This window comes from Trachurus trachurus (genome assembly GCF_905171665.1).
Source record: "Trachurus trachurus genome assembly, chromosome: 11".
Taxonomy (NCBI): Eukaryota; Metazoa; Chordata; class Actinopteri; order Carangiformes; family Carangidae; genus Trachurus; species Trachurus trachurus.
In genome coordinates, this window is record NC_139904.1 from 833324 (window position 1) to 860582 (window position 27259).

The following is a 27259-nucleotide window of genomic DNA, read 5'->3' on the forward strand; positions in this document are numbered from 1 at the left end:
GTAGCATTTACAGGTCAGAGCTGTTCACTGTGTTTATTAAAGAATCACAAAAACACACATTTAGGATTTTAGGGACTTTATTGAAAGGCAAAACAAAAGTACAAAAGTAGTGAAAGAGCAGAGCAACTTCATTAACATTCATTTATATATTCACTGAAGAATTTAACTCAACACAAGTTACTTCAAACATCACTGCTCATTTTCTAAATGTTTGCTGAGCTCAGAGAAGAAGTCTCTGAACTCTAATGAGCTTCAGAGCCTCAAACATCCCACAACCTTCAACAAGCTCCTCTACAATATCATGTTCACACACCTCAGATTAAAGATCATGAAACAAAAAACAATCAACTCTGGATTCATTAAAGAACAATTAGCTACTGAGACATAAATTATTTATAACTTCATGACAATTTAAGCATTGTTTTTTTTTTTAATTCAATACATTTTGAAGAAATATAGGCTACAAACAGAATATTTACAAGCCTGGAAAATCTATTTTGTACTGATGTTTACGTTGTGCTATGTGTGTGTGTGTGTGTGTGTGTGTGTGTGAATATTTAGACCTGTATTACTGATTTTTAATGATGAACACCCAACACCAGAGATATGAAAATGTAAATACAGATGGTTTGCTATAGATTAACCTTAAACTCAGTGTCTGCGTGTGATTTCATTATTCTGAATCTTTTCCTCAAATTCCTCATGTGGACTAAGGGCTGGGAGAAGTTTCAGAGTCCTCCGTGGCTTCTCTGAGTTACAGGGGGTCTCGGCGTAGCAGTGCATGTCCATATAACGGTTGCAAATGGATACCAACTGTCTTCGTAACAAAAAGACACACCAAAAAACATCCAGATACCTCCATGCTGCTCGTATGTAATGTCCCTCTTGTATTGAAGCCCCAACATGGGTATAGGTTTTAAGCTTGTTTGTAGCGGAAGCTCCCAGCACTGCTCTTCCCTGGTCCGTCCAAATCTTGCGCGATTTGCGCCGGTTTTGCACTGACGCCGGCGCAAATCGCGCAAGATTTGGACGAACCATTTCGGAACAATTGTCGGGGCTTCAATACAAGAGGGACATTACATACCAGCACTATGGAGGTATTTGGATGTTTTTTGGTGTGTCTTTTTGAATGAAGAAAAGTGAGCTCCGTTCTCAACCGTCATATGGACATGCAGTGCTGCACGGAGCCCCGCTGTAACTAAGAGAAGCCATGGAGGACTCTGAAACTTCTCCCAGCCCTTAGTCCACATGAGGGGGAGGAGATAATGAGTGAAATTTGCATTTTGGGTGAACTAACCCTTTAAGAAAAAAAATAATAATTTAGTTAATAGTTCACAGACAGGTTTCTATATTAATCTAAAGGATCAAATTAATTTAAAGCTAGGGTCTACGATCTGAAAGACGATGAGAAAAATTTGAAAAAAAGCACCCCCCCACCCTCCCCTCGGAGCCTCCTCACGACATGCCCTCGCCCCCCCAGAGCAGAGTGGAGCAACAAGCCTGCTGCCTACAGAAACCAAACACAGCTTTGAATGCGGAGTAAAATGACGGATTCACAGTCACAACAGTGTGTGAATGTGTGTGTGAATGCGATGTACTGTAAAGCGCTTTGGGTATCGTTCAGGTATAGTAAAAGCGCTATACAAATACAGACCATTTACCATTTACCATTTACAACTTCCACAATAAAACCAAAGATCACCTGTTCAACATAAACTCAGCTGTATCAGCACCGCCGCTGCAGCCTGACCGGGGTCTCTGCACCACGGCGCCGCGGAGCAACAGGCCCCGACTCTTCCTGCTTCTCTCCCCCACATACAGCACCCTGTCCTGGGGCGCCCGGCGCGACCAGTCTCCCTGTAGCATGAGGATGTGCTCAGCGCTAGCCTACTAATGGCGGCGGTGCCCGTACCGGCGGTCGCCACGGTCCCGTTGCCGCTGTGCACCAGCTGCCGGTAATGAGGCGGTGTCAGTTGTCGTCGTCGCCGTAATTACCAGCAGCCTGGCGGTGGCGGCAACGGGACGGTGGCGACCGCCGGTACTGGCAGGTGTCAGGAGGAGTCGAGGAGGAGCAGGGAGACGAGGGGATTGGATGGAGGGTACGAGCCAATGCGAGCTCACCGTGACGGTTGGATAGCATTGGTCAATTTCTATGCAGGCCCACGGCTGACAGACTGAATGGATTTTTTTGGTTCCTTTTGCTTTATTTATTTATATTGTGTATCGGACCACAGGACCATAATCGCTGTATAAACGATGTTAATAATAATTACCAATCTTCCAAATCGTAGACCATAGCTTCAAGTCTATTTTCACCATTTGTGTTGATAAATCTGTGATAATATGTGAACTTTGTTTTCCAATCCAAAGACACACAACTCTGTCAATTTATGATCTGAATGATGAATAATCAGTGAATCCCCAGTTCACACAGGAGACTGTGGTGACTCCATGATCCAGTGTGAATGTCTCCATGAACCTGAAGAGACAGGATAAATATTATTATATTAAATGACATTACTTAATTATTTGGAGTTCATGTTTCACAGATCATATTAATACACTCACAGGATCATTGGAACCTGAAACATCCAGGATTCAGTCATTTAAAGGTTAATTAGCATTCTGTAAAAACAACAGACCTATTTATAAACTCTGCCTCTGAAGTGTCTACCAATTATATAAATATTATACATATCTTTACTCATTTCCACAACAGTTTAATTAATGTCCTCTAAAAATGAATAGTTGAGTCTTTAATAAAACACTTGTGTGCTCCATTAGTTTGAGAGAATCTATGACTTTCTCTTTACAATCTTATTAGGCAACTGCGCCTCAGTCAGCAAGCAACTGAAGTGCTCAAATGACCTTAAAGCACATTCTTCAGGGTAATATTGGGATTATACAACTTCAACAAAATAAAATGTATCATCAAAATATATTCATTTTGATGGACAATTTGCTCTCAAATTTCAAAGGTTTCATATGCAACAAATAAAACAATCAGTCACGTCAGTAGACTCCTATGTGTAATGGAACCCAGTTCACCTCTACAGCAAATAATCTGACCCTTAGTAACGACCTAGCAACAGAAAGGATTTTCTAGTCCCAGATGAGTGAACTCTGAGCTGATGTTAATGTTTTTTCACGGTCTCGGACTTTCCCGAACTAAACCAATACTGCGTCATTGACACAGCTGATGGAGAAAGTCAAACATTTTGATTACTCCAGTCCAAAAGACTCAAAACAGAGAGACAGAAAAACAGAGGTAGCCTAATATCTTCCGTTTTATCCAACGAAATATTCAGCTCCAGGCCATATTAACAACATTTCACCGCGGTCACGACTGGTGTCTCTTCGACTATGTAACCTACACTTAGGGAACAGCCTCTCGGCGAAAACGGGGCAGTTTACAGCATAAAAATGTTGATTTAATTGTTCTATAAATGTGAGTTTGGCAGCTGACAGCAAAACTCTACAGGAGGTTGATGTGGTTTGTGATTTATTTTCATGAGTAAAATAACGTCTCTAAAAAATCAAAATCAAAATCCATGTAACCATGGAGATGGATACAACAACATGATATGGCAGAGTAATATTTTTAGTGATGAGTTAGGTGTGCTGTCGTGCTGATTTGAGCACGTTCTAAATTTCTTGTTGACCAATCAGATTGCTTGGTCAGAACTACTTGTTGTATAATTTAGCTTCAACGTGTCACAGACATTTTACAGTGGATGAAGAAACAGTGACAGAAGAACATGAAGTAACTCACTGTGTTCAGGCTGAACTGTTTGTCCTTCGGGCAGATGGAGGAGGATTCAGCATCTCCTTGACCTCTGGGTCTTGTTTAGGCGGAGCTGTAAGGTCAGAAACACACTGTTAGCTGATGTTCACTCACATCCTCTCAACTGACAGAAAATAAAAACTTTTTGACTCCACAGAGTTCATGTGAGCTCAGATAAAACACAACAGAGAGATTTTACTTACGAGATGGAGGACGCTTGACTGGAATAGAGAGAAAATACAAATAACTTCAGTTGTTACAGTGAAAAAAAGCAGAACAGAGTGATGCAGAAATCCTTCAGTTTTTTGTTATTATTATTGATCAGTTTTATTTTCTCACCACTTATCTTTCTGTAGATGAAGAATCCAACGGCACCGATGATGAGAGTTTGAACGACAACAGAAGCGATGAAGATGATCACAGTAGTGGAGATCTCTGTTGGAGAAACAACAACAAACCAATCACAACCTGAGCAGATGAAGGTCAGAGGAGAAACCACAGTAAACTCTGGACACTTCAGTCTGATAGACACTTTGTGTTTGGTTGTTCTGCTGCTCCTGTTTTCAACTTTAAGCCGTGAACACACCTGGTCAATAACCCTGATTGACTGATAGCTACATATATTCAGTCTGTTATTAAATGGTTTCATGCTCTCATGTTCTATATCTGACAAGTGGTTAATTTAGTGCAAAGAGGCAATGAATCATTATTACACACAACTTTTAAAATCTGTTGACACCTGAAAATTTGCTGCCTAGAATTGATTTAAGATGATTTTGGTGAAATAAATCTTTAAAGGTGGAGAATTAAAATATAAAACTATAAATAAATATATAAAACTAAACATAAAATCTATAAGGTTTAATATTGATTATCATCATTACCATAATATAGAATAGGGTTTCCCTCCTTTACACTGATTCTTACCATAGGTCTTGATCTGAGCTTTGTCCAGTTTGGTGACGATGTCGTCCTCCAGTCCAGAGAGCTGAAACACACAGTCGTAGCTGCTGAAGTCTTCATGTTTGACTGATGAGAGGTGGATGGTCTTCTGGAAGGAGCCATCATGGTTGGGGAGGATCTCTCCTTGGTCCACGTCCTCATGAAGCTCCTCTCCATTCTTCCTCCAGAACATGACAGCTTTGTTTGGGTAGAAACCTGTAGCGTGGCAGCTGACTGGAGAGGAGGGAGAGGAGGGAGAGGAGGGAGAGGAGGGAGAGGAGGGAGAGGAGGGAGTCTTCTGGAGGAGAGACACTAAGGGGGGGGCTGGAGAGAGAGTAGGGTTGGTTATTATTATCATTCTTCTATATTATATAGCAGTTTAGGAGCATTTATACCACTGATCATGCAAATAGATTCAGTCATGAAATACCACTCAGTATTTAAACGAGAGACTAAATTAAAGGTTGTGATTTTTCCTCTGTGCTATGGACAGAAACAGAAAAAAATCAAATGTGCCAATAATCAGAATAAAAAGCTCAAATATTCTCAGAAAAGTGTGTGTTTCTTTAACAAGGGAAGAAGTATCTCATCATTCCTTGTATCTTTATGATCATTGTGATGATAGACATGCTCAGTGTGTTTTCCATCATGATGGTATTTTTTTCAGCACTGTTGAAATCTAAACAAAAAACGATGACACTGTAGAACCAATATCTGATAATAACAGAGCTGAAACCATTGAGCAGCCAGTCAGGATCACATACTGGTTCATTTTTATAATTAAATGAAACGGCAACAACAGCATCTGTTGTGGTGAATCAATAATTATAGGGTGTATCAATAAACACAACATTATCTCTTACATTTATATAACTGATAACATTGCCAACAGGAGGAGAGACCATGGATCACTCACTCCTGACCTTTATCTTTAGCTCCTCTAGTAGTACAGACCAGTGGTCTCTCATAGCAACCAATTAAGTAACAGACATAATGAACATTAAAAAATACATCAGGTGATGTGACTCTACCTGTTTTCATCAGAGAGGTCCGACCATACTCCACGTACTTCTTCAACCACTCAGGACACTCCTGGGTCAGGTAGTTCGTCTTCTGTGCTGTAAGAGCTCTGTCATGATCCCACTTCATTTTGGTGATGACAGCCTGTGGTTTAGCAGCGAGCCATGTCTTTGTCTTCAGGTCAAAGACTAAGAAGTCTTCTCCATCATAACCATACTGATTATAACCAGTAACTTCTCCAGTCTCATCGTCCCATTCACAGCCGTACATGTTCTGAAAAACATGGACACCTGAGACAGAGACAGAGACAACAATAAAACCAGGGTGAGATCCTGCAGTCTGGAGGTAACAGAGTTTATAACTTCACCACATCACAATCCAAACTGCTGCTACTGGCTTTAAGATCCAATGATCTGTACATTGTGTCTCACCAAGAAATTCATATGATCTAATCAAGTGGAGGCAAAGCGTTAATAATCAGTGTCAACTTTCCTGGTTGACTATTATGGGATGTGGAACTATGTCTGAGATGTGTGTGTTTCAGTTTGTTCTGTTGTGAATGAAGAAACAACTTCAGGATAAACAATTAAATCTGAAAATAAATAATGTGTTGATGGATGGAAGATTGAGTTGTTAAGGTTTGTGTCTGTGTTTCATTACAGTCTGTAAACAGTGTGTTTTGTTACAGTATATTTAGAGTGCAAATGTTTTCCTCTCAATAAGAAAGAAACTCAAAACACATTTACCAGTAAAAAGTAGAAAATGAACAAACCTCCAGTTTGGTTGAAGCGCTGTTTTGCTTGATCAATATTCACTTTGAAGACCTGCTGCTCTCCCAGAAACCCTGTAGTCTCTCTCTCCCAGTACTGTGGATCATCTGCTGTTGCCTCCTTCATCCAGTCCTGTTTGAGTTCTGCTCTCATGGTGTTGCTGTCGTAGTGGAACATCTGAACATCATCGACCAAACCAACAACCACAAACTCTGGGAAGTTTGGGACTCCAGAAGAACCAGTGTAGAAATACTTCAGAGAGTGGGTCACTGTTGAACAGTTAAGAATGATATCAGATGAAATGCAGTTGCAAATGCAATTCCCTCTAAGAAATGCAGTTCAACAAACATTACATCAGACCATAAAATACAATGTTAAGGTTTATTGTCATTGTATCCAACAAAACAATACACAACAAAATTATATAAGCCTGTTAAAAAGGAGGTCTCAGCAATAACAAAATTAGGCTAAGATAAAGAAGAGCATTCACACACACTAACACACATCCACACACCAAAATGAATAAATAAATAATAGCGTACTGAGTGATGGTCTCTCCGTGTTTGGGACCTGATTTGTTTTTCCACAGGTGCTCAGTCAGACTGTGATCTGGAGAAACTTGCTTAAAGTTGCACTGACATGAGTCGTTTTCCCTGCAGGATGTTGCATCACTGCTTCCCAGAGTGAATCAAATACTTAACAATTACTAAACAATTATTCCTCCTATCTGCTGTAGGATTAGTCACTTATTCGTGTTTTAAAGTCTTTAGTAGTGCATGTCAGATGAAGCATTAAACTCCTAAACAGTAGCCTATCTGCCTGCAAGTCCACAGACGACTGAATGCCTGTCGGCTTCAAAGCGTTGGACTCACCTGTCGTCGCTGTGTCAATTCCCAGAAAAAACAAAAAGATCACGGCCTTCATCGTGACCGGGATGATCAGAGCTTTGGTCCAAGTTGAAAAGATTCACACAAATCGAAACAATTCCTTCATAATTCAATCAGGAGCGGACTCTAAAAATCACACAGTGTCAGTGACCATGTCCAACTGCATTTAACTTCAGGATGCCGCACTGAGCAAGGGACCGTGTGCAAAGTGCTACACCCAAGAGAGACAGACTGCTGTTTAAAAAATGATCTACCCTACTTCACCATTGCAAACTGTAGTCTCCCTAAATTCACTTCAGTCAAGTGGACTTCCCTGTTTATTATACAACTACAAGAGTTCTGAGGTAAACAGGCTTCACATTTATTAGCAATAGCCTATCTAACCTCATGGTTGTCCTTGGACTCTGCTCTGCAGGTGTTGGTGTGGTATTAATAAAAGGTTTATCTGGATGATAGGAGCCTGCAATTCACTAACAGGGCAATAATGGGCCAAAGTTAAACCCATATAATAACATGACAGTAAATGGTTTTAAAATGGTAATATGGTGACATAAATAGTGTTATAAGCCACATTTTTGGAGTATTGGGCATTGATCATCTTAAAAATCAGATGAAAATCTTTTGAAGTCAGTTCTGGAAATTCAAATGTCATTTGTCTGGAGTAAATGATGCACACTGAAATAATAGTGTTTACTTTTACCACTGTAGTTAGGTCACTACATGAGATCCTGGAGGGGTAATCAAAGTTACCATGATTCATGATTTAGAGTCATTTCACCTGAAGACACTATGCTGGAGGACAATCAAGCAGTTGGTCCATTGCATATTGTCATATATGCTGAAGTCTCTATGAGCCCTGGCCTGCATGTAAGGAACAGGACGACACAGCTCTCAGCTCTTCAACACACAAAACTAAAACACTGAAATGGAGAAATATGACAACTGAACATCAGTGGTGGAAGAAGTTCTTCAGCAAGTTGTTGTATGTTATAATGTTGAAATATCCCATTACAAAATTAAAATGCTGCAAGACACTGCACATTTGCTCTTCTCTAATCATAGTTTTTTGTGGAATATTGGATATTGTGGACTTGAACTGATTTGACAGTGATATATAATACAATATGACATGTTCTCTATAGCTTTTAATGTGAGGTTAGTGCATTGGTCCATGTTGATATGATCTGTTTCCTTCTGCTCTTGTTATGAATTCAAAGTGAAAGCTGCAGAACTGGTTTCATCTCAATGAAGCTTCTGATGTCTGAATTAAAACGTGTGTGTTGTGTCTGTTTGTCCTGTGTGATAAAGTCTCTGTTTGTGTAATAAATGTTCTTCCAGCAGAATAACAACAGTAACTGAACTGAGCTGTTGTTGTAGAGAGGATTTCTGCAGCTCTGTGGTTTAGTAACGTTTCATTATTGATGCAGTGTCACACCCACTCAACACCAAAACAAGCCGTCATGAGCGCTGCCATTTTGTGACTTCCTTAGTTTGTTGTTATGAAATGGCAGACTCACAACAACACCTGGCAGTCGCTGCAGGACAGTGAACATGAAGCAGTGATTTACTTCAGTGTTTGACTCTCAAATGAAAACAAGAGTTTTTTTTTTAACATCTTTATTGACAAAAAGAGTAGATACACAAGACTGAATACAGTTAGAGATGAAATAAGTGTATACAACATTAAAACACAACCAAACCATCATAAATACGCCAGGGCTTTACAAAAAACATAAAGTTAAATAAATATTTTGTAAAGTTTACAGAGATCAGACGTTTTAACAGCTTTTTATTCTCACAATCACAGAGGAGGAGATATACTGACCAACATGCAGACAGTTCCAGGAAGTTTGGCTTCTTACCACAACATTTAGATTTATGTATGTAAGACTTGGATAAAATAATTAAAGCTATCAGTAAGTGATCCGGTGGTTTTGTCTAACTTCTTGTCAGCAGATGGAGTTAGCAGTCCCCGCCCTCGTCCCTACGTCACCACATTCAGGCGCATCCCTTGGCTGCACACACAGAGAGGACTGCCCCTTTATGCCGTTCTCTCTCCTCATTGGATAAAGGTTGTAGGATACAAGGAAAGTTTTCTCCTGGGCTCAGAGCAGAGCAGAGTGACTGACAGACCCGTGTTTCAGACCAAACACTCTATAGAAGTGATTGCTGTCGGAAGATACAACTATTTAAGACTTATATTAACACAAATATTCACCTTACTTCTGCTTTAAGCAAATTAATCATATAAAACTGAGAATTTAGTTTCTTATCATATTCAGTGTAGCCAAACAAAACATTTTTCCAGCATAAATGAAACTGGGGGTAAATATGATCAGTGATGAAGCTCCAGAGTGTCCAGTGTTGTTGTGTGTGGGCCAGACCATAATAACTGAACCAAGGTTTGGTTGACAGAGACACGGTGGGTCTCCCTGACGTCAACACCTGAGTTCTTCACCTACAGAGACGTCAGCAGTGAGACAGCGCCCCCTCTAGACCACGTATGGACCTACTGCTGAACCACCTGAGGATGTCACCTGACCCACTGTCAGTGAACGCATCACGATGATCCAGGACTGTGAGGTCACACGTTCATCATCAGATCAGAGGAAATTATAAACATCAAATATATTTAGTGTTAAATAATCATCATGAAAAACAAACAAACCTTTATTTATCTCCTGAGAAATGTTTTATGTGATGAATCAGCTCTGATCCTGAAATAAACGACAGATGAACTGATTGTTCTTCACTTCACTCGTGTATAACACAGTGAGGAGCTGCTCTCTGATGACACATTAAAGACACATTTATATTATAATAAGAAAACACATCTTCTTCTCCTTCTGGTTTCTGAGCAGATGTGGACGTGTCTGCAGCTGTTTTCACATCTGTTCAGGTTTGACTGAATCAAGACTCTGAGTTTTATCTGATGTGAGTTTCTGATGTCTTTTGTCTATTAATATTTGATGCCACGTTAAATTATTTCATTGATCTGTTTTGCTTTAAAGAGGTTTTGCTACAGATGTGACCGGTAATGAAACACAAGTTGCTCTCTGACACTTTTATTTAGTCTGAGTCTCAGAGGTTGGAGACCTGCTGAAGATGTTTTACATGTAACATCAAAATACTGATGATACACTGAATTAACTCTCTGGCACATTTTAACTTTCTTTCCTAAATTAAAATATTAGGCTATATTATACTACAGTATTTCCTCATTGAGTGAAACCAGATTTTCATTACGTCATTATTTCTAAATTCTTCCTCTGTGAACTAACAAACAGATTAATTAATTAAAGCAGAAGTGAGTGATCCGGTGGTTTTGGCTAATGCTGCGTTCCAGGTAGGCTTTTGAAACTGTAAATTACAGCGTCAAGTCACAACTTACGACTTTGTAGCGTTCCAGGCAACCCACTCGTGTTTCTCCGACCTGTTTTACCTGTGAAAGTCACTATAACGGCCACTCGTAACTTCTGACCCGTGAACTCGTACCAGATCGAACTGGTACGACTTCACAGGTCGGAAAAACACGAGATACGAGTTGCCCTGAACGCACCATAACTTCTTGTCAGCCGACGGAGTTAGCAGCCCCCGCCCTCGTCATGGATCTATTGGTCCTCGTCCCTACGTCACCACATTCAGGCGCATTCCCTTGGCTGTACACACAGAGAGGACTGCCCCTTTTTGCCGTTCTCTCTCCTCATTGGATAAAAATTGTAGGATACAAGAAATGTTTTCTCTTCGGCTCAGAGCAGAGCAGAGAGACTGAGAGACCCGTGTTTCGGTCCAAACACTCTATGTAAGTGATTGCTGTCGGAAGATATAACTATTTAAGACTTATATTAACACAAAAATATTGCTTACTTCTGCTTTAAATTATGACATTGATCTGTTTTGCTTTAAAGAGGTTTTGCTACAAATGTGACTGGTAATGAAACACAAGTTGCTCTCAGACACTTTTATTTAGTCTGAGTCTCAGAGGTTGGAGACCTGCTGAAGATGTTTTACATGTAACATCAAAATACTGATGATACACTGAATTAACTCTCTGGCACATTTTAATTTTTTCCTAAATTAAAACATTATTAGGCTATATTATACTACAGTACTTCCTCATTAAGGGGAAACCAGGTTCTCATTACGTCATGATTTCTAAATTCTTCCTCTGTGAACTAATGAACAGATTCATTACTTAAAGCAGAAGTGAGTGATATATTTGTGTTAATATAAGTCTTAAATAGTTGTATCTTCCGACAGCAATCACTTACATAGAGTGTTTGGTCTGAATCACGGGTCTGTCAGTCACTCTGCTCTGCTCTGAGCCCAGGAGAAAACATTTATCGTATCCTACAGTTTTTATCCAATGAGGAGAGAGAACGACATGCAGGGCTGTGTGTGCAGCCAAGGAACGCCGTGAATGTGGTGACGTAGGGATGAGGACTGTTATGGTGCGTTCAAGGAAACTCGTATTTTTCCGACCGTGAAGTCGTACCAGTTCGATCTGGTACGAGTTCACGGGTCAGAAGTTACGAGTGGCCGTTATAGTGACTTTCACCGGTAAAACAGGTCGGAGAAACACGAGTGGGTTGCCTGGAACGCTACAAAGTCGTAAGTTGTGACTTGAAGCTGTAATTTACGATTTCAAAAGCCTGCCTGGAACGCAGCATTAGCAAAAACGACCGGACCACTCACTTCTGCTTTAAACTGAATGTTCATGTGCAATTATTGTACTATTATTATGATCTAACTGCATTCAGCTCAGGTCTCAGTTAATAATTATTCAAAATTATTGGTCAATGATGTTAAATGTTCTTGCAGCAGAGCAGGAAGTTGTGTGAACAGCGCCACCATCTGACTCATGTTGGTACAGTTTAAATCAGCAGCCTCAGAAACTTGAAGAGGTTTTACTCTAACTGGACACAGATAAACTAACAAACTACATCAAGACGTTGGTTAATTTATCTCAAACCATTAATCTGGGTAAACAAGAGAAACTTTCTATTAAAAACTACTCACATTACTAATTAACAATGACTATCATCAAATCATCAAGAAACTCCAGGGACGATTTCAAGATTCAAAAAAGAAACTTGTGTAAATCTTTGTCCAGAATAATTATAAACACGTTGACAGTCTACACTACAGTCACACTGTTGTACATCCACAGAGGAGTTGATAAACATCTAATTTCAGTGAAACACTTACAAATGTTAATATGAATTCTTTATTGGATTCAGAAAAGTTTCACATAAATAGAAAGAGAAAGTCCCCACATCCCTTGACCTTGTGAAAGACAATCTCTTTATCATTCACAGAAAAAATAATGTCCTACATATACAGTACATAACTTATATTAAACATAAAAAGACAGAAATCATTACAATTACGATTACGATTATGAAAACTTTACTCCTGTACTGGAGATTCCTCTTTGGTTTCACCACCATAGACGTCTCACAACAACAGAACACAATGACACAGTAAAAACATTTCAAAGGATAGAAAAATATATAAAATAGCTGTAACTGTACTTCACACATCACACATTCAAGTACATCATTTCATAAAGCACAGCACAGTACGAACCTGCTGTGGTTTCCTGCAGGAAAACCCTCAGCAAAGTAAAAACAGGAGTAGACAGGGTAGGCTACCTAGCTACCGTGTTCTGATCTTATTTATTGCACTAACAGCTTCTGGGACAAAGGACTTTTTGTATCGGTTCTTCCTTGACATCGGTCGTCTAAACCGCTTCCCTGAAGGCAAAAGCTCAAACTCGCTGAAATAATCATGAAATAAGGTTTCTTAAAAAAACAAAACACAAACATTGACCTATAGCAAAAAGAAGAAAAGTCAACACAACTTTACACACAGTAGCTATTCATTTTCCCCAGCCACACACACATGGAAAATACATCTTCAGTTGACATAAATGTTTCTAAGTTTAAGTGATTTTGATTTGCATTATCTCAACAATAACAAAGTTAAACTATCTCTACAAACACTTGAAAAATTAAAGCTATAATATAATTCAGATCAATACCCAGACCTCGTTATCAATATTAATCAGGGACAAATATAGTCATAAGGCCTCATACCAAGTTGTGTAACTACTCAGAAGATCAAAAGACAAACTGTCATTATAAAGTCATGTGGATGGAGCTGTGGTGCGTTTAGTTTTTAATTTTTAAACCAGATTAAATCCTGGTTTCAGTTTAAACTCTTCTTGGATTTTGGATTCAGGATTATTTTTTTCCCTCATTTTAAACTCTTTAGTTTTTCCTTTAAACCAAGATCAAATTAGATTGTGTTGCGCTAAAACATTTAAACTCTAATTTAAACTGTGATCTTTAACTTCAAACCACCAGTGAAGGAGCTTTAACTTTTACAGCAGCTGTGTTTTTTAGACACTTGGACCAAAATCCATCCATCGTCTACGCTGCCTATCAGAGCGGACGAGCCCCAGGCCGGGGAATCAAACCCAGGACTGTCTCAGTGACAGTCTGACCACTGCTCCACCCTCACCTCAACCAAAATCAAGCTTTTCTAATTAAATTTTAGTGAAGTCTTAACCCACTGGAGTTTTATGATGAAGAAGACATTTTGTTACAAATAAAAACAGTTTAGGATCTGAACAGGAAACTGGACCGTGTGTGGCCAATTTTTCTGAAGGAAAGAAAAACGGAGCTCCTCTGCTGAACCATAATAAATGTTGTTTAGTTTTCTTTTTTATTTACTACATCCTGACATTCTGCAGATTATTTATAGGTTTGCATTTAACTTCAAATTTAATGTGCACACCTATCACTATTGGTTCATTTAATCTTGTTGGTGAAATTAATCTTTTAGTTTTAAAGTTCCACTGTGGATTGAAACTTTATTTGATGATAAGTGACTGTAAATCTTGTGAATGGAGCTTCTACCTGATCCTGTAACTGCATCTTCCAGCCTGGTCGATACACTCGTCACCAACCTGCAGCCTAAACATCACTTAAATAAGTCTCCACCTCAGTCTGCAGTGAGAGAGATTTTAGTAACAGACTCTAATTTTAAATTTAATAGTTTAAATAATTTTTTCTACAGAAGCCCTGCTACTCTCCTCCCTGTTTCACATTCCTCAGCTGCTAAATGTCAGTCAGCTGATCTTTTTATCAGAGCTTCTGTAAACTGCTGCATCTGAACACTGAGACCTGAGACTGAACAAACACCAAACCTGAGTGTTTGTGGAGCTGAGTGGAGCTGCAAAATCTGAGATGATGCTTTGATGTATTTTTCATATAAAACAGTAGATTAGACCAGTTTCATTGCACTTTTACCACATCAATAAGAATCTAAATTATAGTTTTGATGGTGTGTTAGCCCTTCTGAACATGTCTGAATTACAGATAATAAAACATTTTCACTTCTGTTTTAAAGCAGAGAAATCCTCAAAGTTTAACGTTGCTGATTCCTCAGAGGAGACTTCACCTTCCACTTCAAATATTCCCTGTTGGGACAAACAAATAAACAATGATAAACAAAGTGTTGAAATATTCTGAACAATAAAATATTAAAATAGAAATGTGTGAAATCACCACCACAATAAGTGGGGTTCACTTTTAAAACAACATGTAGCACAGTACAATGACTCCTATAAACAGTGGAAGCAGGTGGTGTGTAGTTACTTTTCATCAGTGGTGTGTCGCTGCCTGCAGTCCCTCTGGAGGAACTAGAACCCTGAGAGAACGTGTCCGGCTCTGAAAAAAATTAATTCAACAAAGGAAAGAAAAGAAAAGAATTACAGTAAAGACAGATTACCTGATTACTGAAAGTCCACTTGACATTTCATTTCTTATGGCTTATGAGCAAATACTACAATGCAAACTGTAAAGCCAGTGGTAAATGGGATAAATACAGGTGCAAATAGAGACGTATATTACCTGTGTTGCGGTTTAGACTTTCTGTAGAAGAAATGACAGAACCAGCTGAAGTTTTCTCAGGGTCTGAAGCAGGCACGTGCACACATAGGGCCCAAAGGGTGCTTGAGCCCCTGCCCTTTTTGCCTCGTATTAAAAAGTGCCCTTTTTTATTTATTTATTTTTTTTTTCAATAAATGCATTCCTGTTGTGCATGAGGATGTAAACGACCGCGCTGTAAAAATGCCACGGTTATCTACCGTACGCTTTTCCTTGTAATACACACGGTATTGTGTAGCTATGTGCGTTGGTGTGTGTGTTGTCCGCTGCTGCTCCGCTCTGTCCCTCACTGAGGGGCGGGGCTGCCCCGCGGTGCGCGCTCCCTCACATGCACGTCCAGAGAGAGAGAAGCTGCTGCCTTTACAGTCTATGCTGCTGCCTCATCGATAACCCTCACATAGATGAGACGTGACAGTGGAGCGACTTGTGTCGAATCTCGTGAGTTATAAATCCACCAACATCACTTCCTTGTCGGTTCTGACAAGTCGCCGTCCACTTATTCAACGAGCTTATGAGTCATATTTAAGAAAAGCGCCCATTTGTGTTTGTTTAGCTCACTGCTTGTTAAGAGTTAAGCCCCACCCGTCCTCTGTCTAACATTACCTGAATGTAGTGAACAACAACAGGAGGAATCACTCACTCAGCTTGATTTCACTGACTATTTGAATTTGTTTCCAGATATTGAGTTACTGGTAATTGTGACGTTGCTGTGGTAAATATTGCTGCTGTTGGTAAATATGCACAGTAGCAGTCACAGTAGTCATTTCTTGGTTTTGTGTGTGTAGCCTGTAGGCTTAGCCTACTTTTTTTTTTCTGCAATGTTAATGTGCACCCAATACCATATTAGCCTTAGCCACCAGTTCAGAAGTCATGACTCTGTTTCGGGAAGTTGGGAAATTGGTCCAGCATGTTGACTGCAGTCCTGAAGGCGTGCAGGCTTTCTCTACCGACTAAATAGTAACTGTAATTTATTTTTATTTATTTATTTTGATATTAAGGCCTGAAAAAACTGTACACTGCCCTTTTCTGATGTTGAGCCCCTGCCCCTCTATAGTCATGTGCACGTCCCTGGTCTGAAGAGACTAATCAAGTAAACGACAAAAACAGACATGACAGATTTATATGCGGAGGAGACATCACATCAACTACATCTCCAACTATTTTCTTCTTTTTGTTGTAAAACCAGAGGAACTTGTCCAGTGTATTCTCTGTAAGGACTTTCATTGGGAGCAGCAGAGTTGGGTGATACCAAGTCTCTGTTTAGTCTCTCAAAGACTGAAGGTGAAAATGTCTAATGTAACTTTAATTTCTGTGACATAAAACAATTGAGCTTACATGCTCTGAAATGTAACACGTTACTGTTTGATAACAGTAAATTATCAAATCAGTTTTGAAGCAGCTGTAAAGTAGAGAAGAAAGTGACTAAAGCTGCTAATGACAGGTATTTATTTCCATGACATTTATAAATTAATTAAAAAGTAAATAAATAATAAAACATGACAGTTACTATGATTCACAAGTTATTAAAAAGACAAAACACAGTTTCTGTGTCAATATTACAGTCAACTAGTCTCTGTATTTTGTATTATCACCAGATGACCAGAAATAAAAACCAATGAGCTTATAGGAGCATGAACAGCACGATAACAGCACAAATGTGTCTGTTTCAAAGCTGTGAATCAAAAAAATCTTCACCTTTTGGTTTTTCATTCCTTTTCCTCCAGACTAAGAGTCCAGCGACTACGGCGACCAGGACAAGAAGTCCAGCAACTCCTCCAACGACAGCACCAACTGGGAACTCTGAAACCAGATCACAACGTTCACACTGTTCATGTTGTTTCATCTCAGTCTGTTTATAAAGGTACTTTATTAGTCACATATACAGCTAGTACAGTGAAATTCTTTCTCTGCATTTAACCCATCCCTGAGGAGCAGTGGGCAGCCACGGTGCAGCGCCCGGGGACCAACTCCAGATTATGAGCCAGTGCCTTTGGTCAGGGGCACTGACTGGAGGATCAGGCTAGCTGGCATGTTTTTAGTGGTGGGGGAAACCGGAGCACCCGGAGGAAACCCACGCAGACACGGGGAGAACATGCAAACTCCACACAGAAAGGACCTGGGCGGCCGGGGAATCGAACCCAGGACCTTCACACTGATGTTTTACTGTGATCTCACTTTTGTTTCTAATGTAACACGTTACTGTTTGATTTACAACATGAAATCATCATTATTGACCTGCTGAAAACTGACATGTTGTCGTCTTTGCTGACTGTAACAGTAAATTAATAAATCAGTTTTGAGAATCAGTTGTAAAATAGAGAAGGAAATGACTGAAGCTGCTGATGACAGGTAATTATTTATATGACATTTAGAAACAAATTAAAAAATATACAAGTAGTGGGATTACATTATTGTGTAATTAGTAAACACTCTTATTGGGAAGTAATTTATTACTTATTTGGACTTGCTTTGTCATGATCAGGAAACATTTCACGACAAATACAAGGATGCTGAATCAGATCAAATAGATCAAACACATATTATATTTTTTATCATCAGGCTTAATTTCATCTGGATATTAAGAGAAATAAATCTTCTCCTGAAACCGTGACAGAAGGAACTAATCTAGAATATGAAATAACAGTTGACCTTGATGACAGAAACTAAAATAACCACATAACAATATACACAAATCTAATCAGATCTAATGTGTTTCCTACCTCCACCAGCTCCTGGTCTGTTCCTGTTGGTGATAACTGATCTTGAGTCCAGTCTGGTGACGATGTCCTCGTTCACTCCAGAGAGCTGAAACACACACTCACAGTTCCCCCAGTCTTCATCTTTGACTGATGAGAGGTGGATGGTCTTCTGGAAGGAGCCATCATGGTTGGGGAGGATCTCTCCTTGGTCCACGTCCTCATGAAGCTCCTCTCCATTCTTCCTCCAGAACATGACAGCTTTGTTTGGGTAGAAACCTGTAGCGTGGCAGCTGACTGGAGAGGAGGGAGTCTTCTGGAGGAGAAACACTGAGGGGGGGTCTGGAGAGAGAGGGGGGGGGGGGGATTATTATTATAATTGCTCTACATAAAACTGTGTTTTAAACTTTTTTGTTACCATTGTATCATAAAAATAGATTCAGTCAAGAAACATCACTCAGACTAACTTAAAGGTTGTGATCATCCTTCTCCCGTATGGATCAAAACTGAAATGATCAAATAAATATGAAGCTAAAATATTCTCTTGGTGATTTAAGAAAAATGTGTTTCTTCAACCAGGAAAAAATTGTCATTTCTTGTATTTTTATGATCACTGCAGCCAGCCCCGGTTTGAATCCCAAATGCAGTGGCCCTTTGCTGCATGTCATTTCCCTTCTCTCTGCCTCCCCATTTCCTATCTCTATCAATTGAAGTCAAAAAGTCCCAAAAATATACGTAAAAAATATATAGATTAAAAAAAATTATAAAACGTAAAGGTGAAATCCGGCGATCTGATTGGTTGTTCTAAAGCCTTATCACAGCGTAGGCTATCACTCCGCGTCAGGCACGTATGACTGGTATGAATGGAAGCAGTTGCAGTCCGTAGTAAAAGACAGTTGATGTTTTTACGATGTTAAAAAACGGACAAAAGTAGTTGAATTCACATGTTTAAGGTGAACTTTCACCTCCGGAGAGGGTTAACAATGGTAGAGGGGACTGAGCAGTGACTTTCACCTGAAAAAAAGCGGAGGAAAAGACGAGCTGCAGAGCTAACTTGGAGCTAACGTCTGGAGAGGTGGGACTATTTTTTCCACAGTGAGGCTATTTTATTGGATAATATGTATTTCTGGTTAAATAAATCTACATGAAATTGATTGCGTATCCCTCTTTCATATTGTCTTTATTGGTAACCGTTTTATAAAAGCAATATATCACTCCAGTCCGTGGTATATGCTCATTTACCACTCTAGTTGTCGTCCCTCCGCTTCGCGTCGGGCCGAACAACGCCCCTTAGCCGTGGTATAATGAGCATATACCACGGCCTGTCGTGATATATTGCTTAAACATTTACTTAACCACCTTAGCATTGACAAATTTAATTGATCATGGATCATCTGAGAGAAATTCAAATGTTACTGAGCATGATGTTACTGAGAAAAGGAAACAAGAATAAAAGAAGAACAAAACATCAATGAATCAAAACATTTGTGGTAGAGATCAACAAAATAAGAATGACATATATCAACAGACAATATGGTCACGACTCTGCCCATTAAAAACTGCATCAGGTCATGTGACTCTACCTGTTTTCATCAGAGAGCTCCTCCCATAGTTCATGTACTTTTTTATCCACTCAGGACAAATCTGGTTGAAGTAGTTCATAATATTTGGGAAAATAGCTTTTTTATTGTCCCACTTATGTTTGGTGCTGACAGCCTGATGTTTTCGAGGGATCCATGTTTTTGTTGCCATGTCAAAGCTCATGTAGTCTTCTCCATCATAACCATACTGATGAAGTCCATTAACCTCTCCAGTCTCATCGTCCCACTCACAGCCAGTCATCATCTGCACAATGTGGACACCTGAGACAGAGAGAGAAACAACAATAAAACCAGGGTGAGATCTCACGCAGTCTGGAGGTAACAGATGAGTTTACACCGTTAGTTACCACAGAGACAAAAATCACAATCCAAACTTCTGTTACTGGCTTTAAGATCCAATAATCTGTACAGTATATTGTAACTGATCAAGAAGTTTGTATGATCTATTTTAGATAAAATATTAATGGACAGTGTTAGCTGACTATTGTGGGATCAGTGGAATACAGCAGTGGCCTCAGTGATGTGCATGTTTCAGTTTGGTCTGTGTGTGAATGAAGAGATGACTTTTGTCTGTAAATTAAACATTGTCAACAGATGGAAGATTCAATTGTTAAGGTTTGTGTCTGTTCTTCAGTATTGTCTATTCAACCTGTAGATGTTTCATATTTTATGTTTGTACAGAACATTTGTTTGCTTCTCTACAACAAAGACAATCTAAGCACATTTACCAGTAAAAAGTAGAACATAAACAAACCTCCAGTTTGGTTGAAGCGCTGTTTTGCTATTTCAATATTCACTTTGAAGGCCTGCTGAGCTCCCAGAAACTCTGTAGTCTGCCACTCCCAGTACTGTGGATCATCTGCTGTGAGTTTCTCCATCCAGTCCTGTTTGGGTTCAGCTCGTCCCGTGATGCTGTCGTAGATGACCATCTGAACATCATCAACCAGACCAACGACCACAAACTCTGGGAAGTTTGGGACTCCAGAAGAAGCAGTGTAGAAATACTTCAGAGAGTGAGTCACTGTTGAACAGTAAAAAAAAAAAAAAAAAATGTCAGGATTTCCACATGTAATGTTTTTATGTCTGACTTTTTAATATAAAACATAAAACACTGAGTAATGATCGGAAGAGACACACATGAGACGATGAGATACAATTTGAAGGAAATATCGCTGGACGCTGAGAAAGCCTTTGATAGAATAGAATGGCCATATTTATTTAATATTTTATCTAGATTTGGGTTTGGTCCGGTATGTATGAAATGGTTTAGAACACTTTACTCTGACCCAGTCTCCATGATTAGAAGCAATAATATACAATCTGAGCCCTTCCAATTGTACCGAGGGACACGACAGGGATGCCCAATTTCCGCTTTAATTTTTATCTTGGCTCTCGAGCCTTTAGCCTGTGCCATACGCGCTAGCTCTAACATAAAGGGTATCCCCATGGGTGGCCACCAGCTTAAAATGAATTTATTTGCTGATGATATTTTATTAACTCTAATTGACCCCCTTCAATCCATTCCTGAGTATTGGAGACAATTAAAACCTTTAGTCTGCTCTCGGGCTATAAAATAAATGGGGGTAAATGCGAAGCCTTACCAATAAACCCCCTTACTCACTCGTCTCATTTGGGCTCAGCCCCATTTATTTGGAAACCTGAAGGTATTAAAGCAGAAGTAAGCGATCCGGTCGTTTTGGCTAATGCTGCGTTCCAGGCAGGCTTTTGAAACCGTAAATTACAGCTTCAAGTCACAACTTACGACTTTGTAGCGTTCCAGGCAACCCACTCGTGTTTCTCCGACCTGTTTTACCTGTGAAAGTCACTATAACTAACTCGTACCAGATCGAACTGGTACGACTTCACAGGTCGGAAAAACACGAGTTACGGGTTGCCTTGAACGCACCATAACAGTCCTCGTCCCTACGTCACCACATTCAGGCGCATCCCTTGGCTGCACACACAGAGAGGACTGCCCCTTTATGCCGTTCTCTCTCCTCATTGGATAAAGGTTGTAGGATACAAGGAAAGTTTTCTCCTGGGCTCAGAGCAGAGCAGAGTGACTGACAGACCCGTGTTTCAGACCAAACACTCTATAGAAGTGATTGCTGTCGGAAGATACAACTATTTAAGACTTATATTAACACAAACATTCACCTTACTTCTGCTTTAAATATTTAGGTATAATGGTTAAAACACCAATCAATAAGATTTTTGATGCCAACGGTCCAGGTTTACTTAAAATAATTAAAGAAGATTTGAAAAAGATGGTCAACTTTACCCTTGTCATTATGGGGCAGGGTAGACATATTAAAAATGAATGCTCTGCCGAGACTAGCCCATGTAATATCATCTATTCCCCTTCAATTCCCTCAATATTGGTTTAAAGATATACAATCTATATTCTCTACATTTTTATGGAAGAATAAAAAACCCAGAATCAGTTATAAAAAGATGTCCATGCTGAAGAGTAAAGGAGTTCTAAGTGTTCCTGATATGTATTTATATTATCTCGCATACAATGCCATATTTCCCATTGTATGGGGCTATAGCACTAAAACCTGGAAGCCAAATTGGGATTGGTTAGAGGAACAGATAATTAAAGATCATAATAAACATATATTCTTGCCATCATTATGGTTGTTGTTGAAGTTGTTTATTTATAGTAGGATAAGCCCCTTGAGTTGTAACAACTCGTTTATGAGGGGGTCCTACACAAAAAACATCAAGACATAACACAACTCAGCACAACACAATGAAAGGAAACAAGACAATACAATATAATACAGACAATAAAACAAAATTAAAATAAAAAAAACAGACAAGACAGACATATACAAAAATCACTTAGACAAAATTGCAACCAGAGTTTGAACAAATATTAGATGAAAAAATAATAGATGAGAAAATAAAAAATATGGTGACAGAGTTAATGAAAGCAGGAGCAGGATGTTTCAAAGTAGGAGGATAGGACTTGTTTAAAACAGATTAGTGATGGAGATGATCTGATAACTACAGGTAGATGGTTCCAGTCGTTTGGACCTTTGAACATAAATGTTTTTGTACCTATTGATTTCCTATTGTGAGGCACTGAGAAGTAAGGAGAAGTAGATCGCCTGGTTTGATAGTTAGATGTAAGTTGTACAAAATACTGTTTTAAATAAGGCGGGTAATCATAATAAATACATTTAAATATAAATTGAAACCAGTGTGTCTGTCGTCGAGTACTAAGAGAAGAGAAGTGAAGAGACTGGTACATTGAACAATGGTGAGTATGATAAGGACAGTCCAGTATAAATCTGCAGATTCTATTGTACACTTTGTTAAGTGGAGCTAAAACACATTTAGAAGAGGAAAAGTAAACAACATCACAATAGTCAAATATCGGAAGGATCAGTTGCACAACCAGTCTCTTTCTAACACGATTTGTAGGCTAAAACATTTTCTGGATCTATGTAACATGTTCATCCGACAATTCACTTTACGTACAATACTTTCAACATGTGTATTAAAGGATCATAGGGCAGGATTTGTGAGAAAATACCGGAAAATACCCATGCGTTTTACGTTTTTTAAATAATAATGGGTGAGGAAGCCTTCAAAACCAAAAAGAACGAGCCCACCCGCGTATCTCTCCATTGCTCTGAACGGGGTCTGTGCTGCAAAATGCGCTGCAATTCAGGGGGTGAATTTCGCGCGCTGGCCGGCGGACCTGACGTCAGCGCGTCCACGACCGCCTTCGAATGGATCAATGGAATGGAGACATGAAGAGGGCAACCGCGGCAGAGCCATTGATATAGTAACAGAGTGGTGACACTCCCTGTTATATCAATCGCTCTGAACCACGGTGGATCCAAATGACTGTTACTGTCAGCAAACGACCCAGCACAAGCCCCCCCCCCTGCCGCCACTCTCTCCCCCTCCCTTCACACACGCACACAGCAGCAGGCAGGTCACTAACTTACACACCCTCTCCCTCATCACTACTGTCTTATTATTAGCCGTTAGCCGCAGCTAGCGGTTAAAAGCCGACGTTATAACTTTAACAACGTTATCAGGCAGGTGGACAAACGTCCTCTTTTGCCCGGACACGTCCACTTTTCACGTCCTGGCCGGCGTGTCCGCGACGCGCCCGTTTTTTTATTTTATTTTAATGAAATCATGAATATGTCTGGTGTTTATTGGTTTTCATGGGACCGCGGACCCTGACAGATGCGGTCCGACACCCGGACCCGGCGCGTTAATTCTCGGTACCGGCCTGTAGGAGCCCATACAGATCCATGCAGAGGAGCTCAGAGGAACAGACAGCAGCCCCCTGCTGCAGCACAGTGAAGGTGTGTGTGTGTGTGTGTGTGTGTCTGTCTGTCTGTCTGTCTGTGAGAGAGAGAGAGAGAGAGAGAGAGAGAGAGAGAGATAACCTAGCCTACAGTAAAATACTACAGATTTTGATGTATAGATGACCGTGTCATCGGCATACAGTTTTACAGAGGAATTATTGAAGATGGATGGTAAATCATTTACATATATAGAAAAAAGAAGGGGTCCCAAGGTAGAACCTTGTGGCACTCCTCTTTCCTGGATCAGACAGTCAGAAAATTTGCCATCTAAAACAACACATTGTTTTCTATTGTGGAGAAACGCACTAAACCACAAAATTGCATTCTTAGATAGACCTATATTGTACAGTTTATCTAATAACAAATACCGGTCAACAAAATCAAACGCTTTGGTTAGGTCAATAAATATTGCACCTGTGACTTCTCCATTGCCTGCAGCAGTGAAGATGTCATTTGTTATTTTCAGCAATGCAGTGGTTGTTAAATGATGGGATCTGAAGCCAGATTGAGCAGGTGATAGAATATTATTAATCTTGAGATAATCTGTGAGTTGAGAATGGACCAGTTTTTCAAAGATTTTTGCAATTGAACAAATAATAGATATGGGTCTATAATTATTACAGTCAAGAACATCACCTGCTTTGTGGAGCGGTGTGATTCTTGCCAGTTTCCAGATGATAGGTAATTCATTTGTTGAAAATGATAGATTGAACAGATCCGCAAGCGGATACATAAGAACATTGACAGCTAATTTGATATATCTATTTTCTAGTCCATCAAGTCCAGCGCTACTATTACCATTGGATTCTTTAATAGCATTCAGTACTTCGGTTGGCATGATTTTTCTAAATGAAAAAGATGAACTGACAGGAGGTGAAGTGCTGCCATACCATTCATTGGTGTTCGAGACAGGAAGAAGAGTAGAACAGACAGAAGAAAAATGCTGATTAAATGCTTGGGCAACGGATAAAGAATCATGCAAGATATTACCATCAATTCTTAATTTGTTAATTATATGCTTTTCTTTATCATTTGTAATCGATTTCAGCTTCCGCCAAAATTGTTTTGGATTTTTGAATTCAGAGTTCAAACATTCATTATAATAATGATCCTGTCCTAAAGATATGGCTGGCGTAGACAATCCAATAATTAGGTGCTCCATTGGCATAGTAAAGCTTGTGCATAGAAGGCTAGGCATTGTGGGGAGTTCTCTTCCCTCCTGCCCACTATGGAGTAACCCTCTTATTTCAGCAGGCGGCCTCCCTTTAAACATCTCTGCTATGAAAAATGGTGGATTGCACACATTAGGGCAAATTGTGAAGGATAACACCATGATACCTTTCTCTGAAATGTTATCGAAATTTAACATGAATAACTTAAGTTTCCTCTCCTATCTCCAGCTCAAGGCTGTTATTACCAAAATATCCTCAAAAGGAGCAAGTATGTGTAGTCAGGAACACTTAGACAAAACGTTAAAAAAAAACTTGTTGGTGGAAAAGGTCTGGTCTCAGGCATTTATAAATTATTACTCCTATCCTCCTCCAACACCAACATTAGGGCTCAGTCAAGATGGGAGGAAGATTTAGGTATCTCACTTTCCCAGCAGGAATGGGACAGAATCTGGAATAGCTCTGTATCTTTTACCAAATGTGCACGTTTTAGGATTATCAACTTTAAAATCTTACATAGGGCCTATATCACGCCTTACAAGCTAAACAAGATGGATAACTCTGTATCACATCTATGCTGGCATGGGTGTGGGCAAGTAGGCACCCTGGCCCACTCCCTCCTGTTTTGTCCTGCTGTCAAGGCCTTTTGGGATGCAGTCAGACACATTGTCCCAAATTTTAAATATTGAACTGAATCTTTCTCCAGCTACATGCCTGTTAGGTGTCCAACCGTCTGGCATGAACTCTTTAATTGCGCAAAAAATTGTCTCACTCACATGTCTTACAACTAAACGTACAATACTAATGAATTGGAAAGTTAGAAACCCCGACTGTTTCAACATGCTGAAATGGTAGGATGAATTTTTAAACCTTGTAAGCATGGAAAAGGCTGCTTCCGCCTTGTTGGACCTTCACAGGAGGGAGGACGGCTTATGGGACATAATTAGAAACTTTATGACAGCACAGCACGTTGCCCCCACCCCACCATAATGTTGTCCCATTGATTCAAGACTGACTATTTTGTACTGCATCCCCCCCCCTCCCTCCCCATGAGTATGTCTTGTTTATGTAATCTGTTTCAGTATTGTAATGTTTTTTTCTGTCTGTCCTTTGTTTGTCTGCATTGTACATTCTCCAATAAAATATGAATATAAAAAAAAAAATTGAAGGAAATTAAATATGAGCACTATATAAATGATAATAATGATAATGTGTTTTAAAATAGGTTTTAAAATGTAATCAGATACAACATACAGACAATATGCCAAAAATAGGCCTAATTGGAAAAAGAAAAGGTAACTGGAACTACCAGTAGCCTATGTCAGTCTATGATATTATGTTATTTTCTTAATGACACAATCAACACCAAACAAGGCCGAATGTAAACAATCAAACCAACAACCTCACTTTAAAACACAAGACTAGAGTTTAACTAACTCCTGAGGTCATTTTAAACACGGATGTGACAAAATCTCATAGGCTATATCTCAAATATTTACAGGTTATTTACAAGTTCAACTGGGGTCACTTAAAGAAACATACAAGCTGCATGCTTTCCCACTAGGCTATATGATCTAGTTCTAAGTAAATTATAAATCGTGAATTTTAGAAACATAAACATGGGCTTTCTGCAGTTTTATTCACACGGCTGTTTTATTCACTTCCTCAAACGCGAAAAGTGACTCATTTTTATCCCCAGTCACAGCTCTAATAGTGTTATTTAACATAGTGATGATGTTGATGTGTCATAATTACTTTTTATATGAAGGTCATACAAATGTTGAGTATTAATATAGGACCTCTTCATAAATATAAAGTGGCCCAATAGGCCTAACTAAGACAAAGCTGTTTACTTCCGCTTTAACAAGAAGTCAGCGCACTATCTTTAATGCTCATACGGATATTAAAGTTTTTATTATTATTATATTATTATAATTGATCTTACCTGCAGAAGCAGCGTGACACAGCAACAGCAACAGGATGACTTCCCTCATTTTACTTTTCACAGAACCCATCGGAGAAAAAATCATTTTGGATGTTTTTCACCTCTCCGCGATCAACGTCTCGTTACATCCACTTCCAGAGATCAAGTGAAAAC

The 27259-nt window shown here is 39.4% G+C and overlaps 1 protein-coding gene and 1 long non-coding RNA gene across 2 annotated transcripts; both read right to left on the minus strand.

The window, feature by feature from the left end:
- Nucleotides 1–2096: 2096 nt before the first annotated feature.
- On the minus strand, nt 2097–4332 carry LOC310994002. Its single transcript, XR_014595767.1, has 4 exons — nt 4124–4332; nt 3988–4005; nt 3773–3857; nt 2097–2479 (listed from the first exon to the last, which is right to left on the minus strand). It is a non-coding gene; the product is annotated as an uncharacterized lncRNA (long non-coding RNA).
- A 332-nt stretch (nt 4333–4664) lies between these two features.
- LOC310993819 (major histocompatibility complex class I-related gene protein-like) lies at nt 4665–27259 on the minus strand (the record flags this gene model as incomplete). The annotated part of the gene is made up of 4 exons (XM_083982298.1): nt 27107–27259; nt 6519–6785; nt 5758–6036; nt 4665–5050 (listed from the first exon to the last, which is right to left on the minus strand). The coding sequence occupies exons 1-4, from the start codon at nt 27189–27191 to the stop codon at nt 4665–4667; spliced, it is 1017 nt and encodes a 338-aa protein (XP_083838424.1). The 5' UTR covers nt 27192–27259.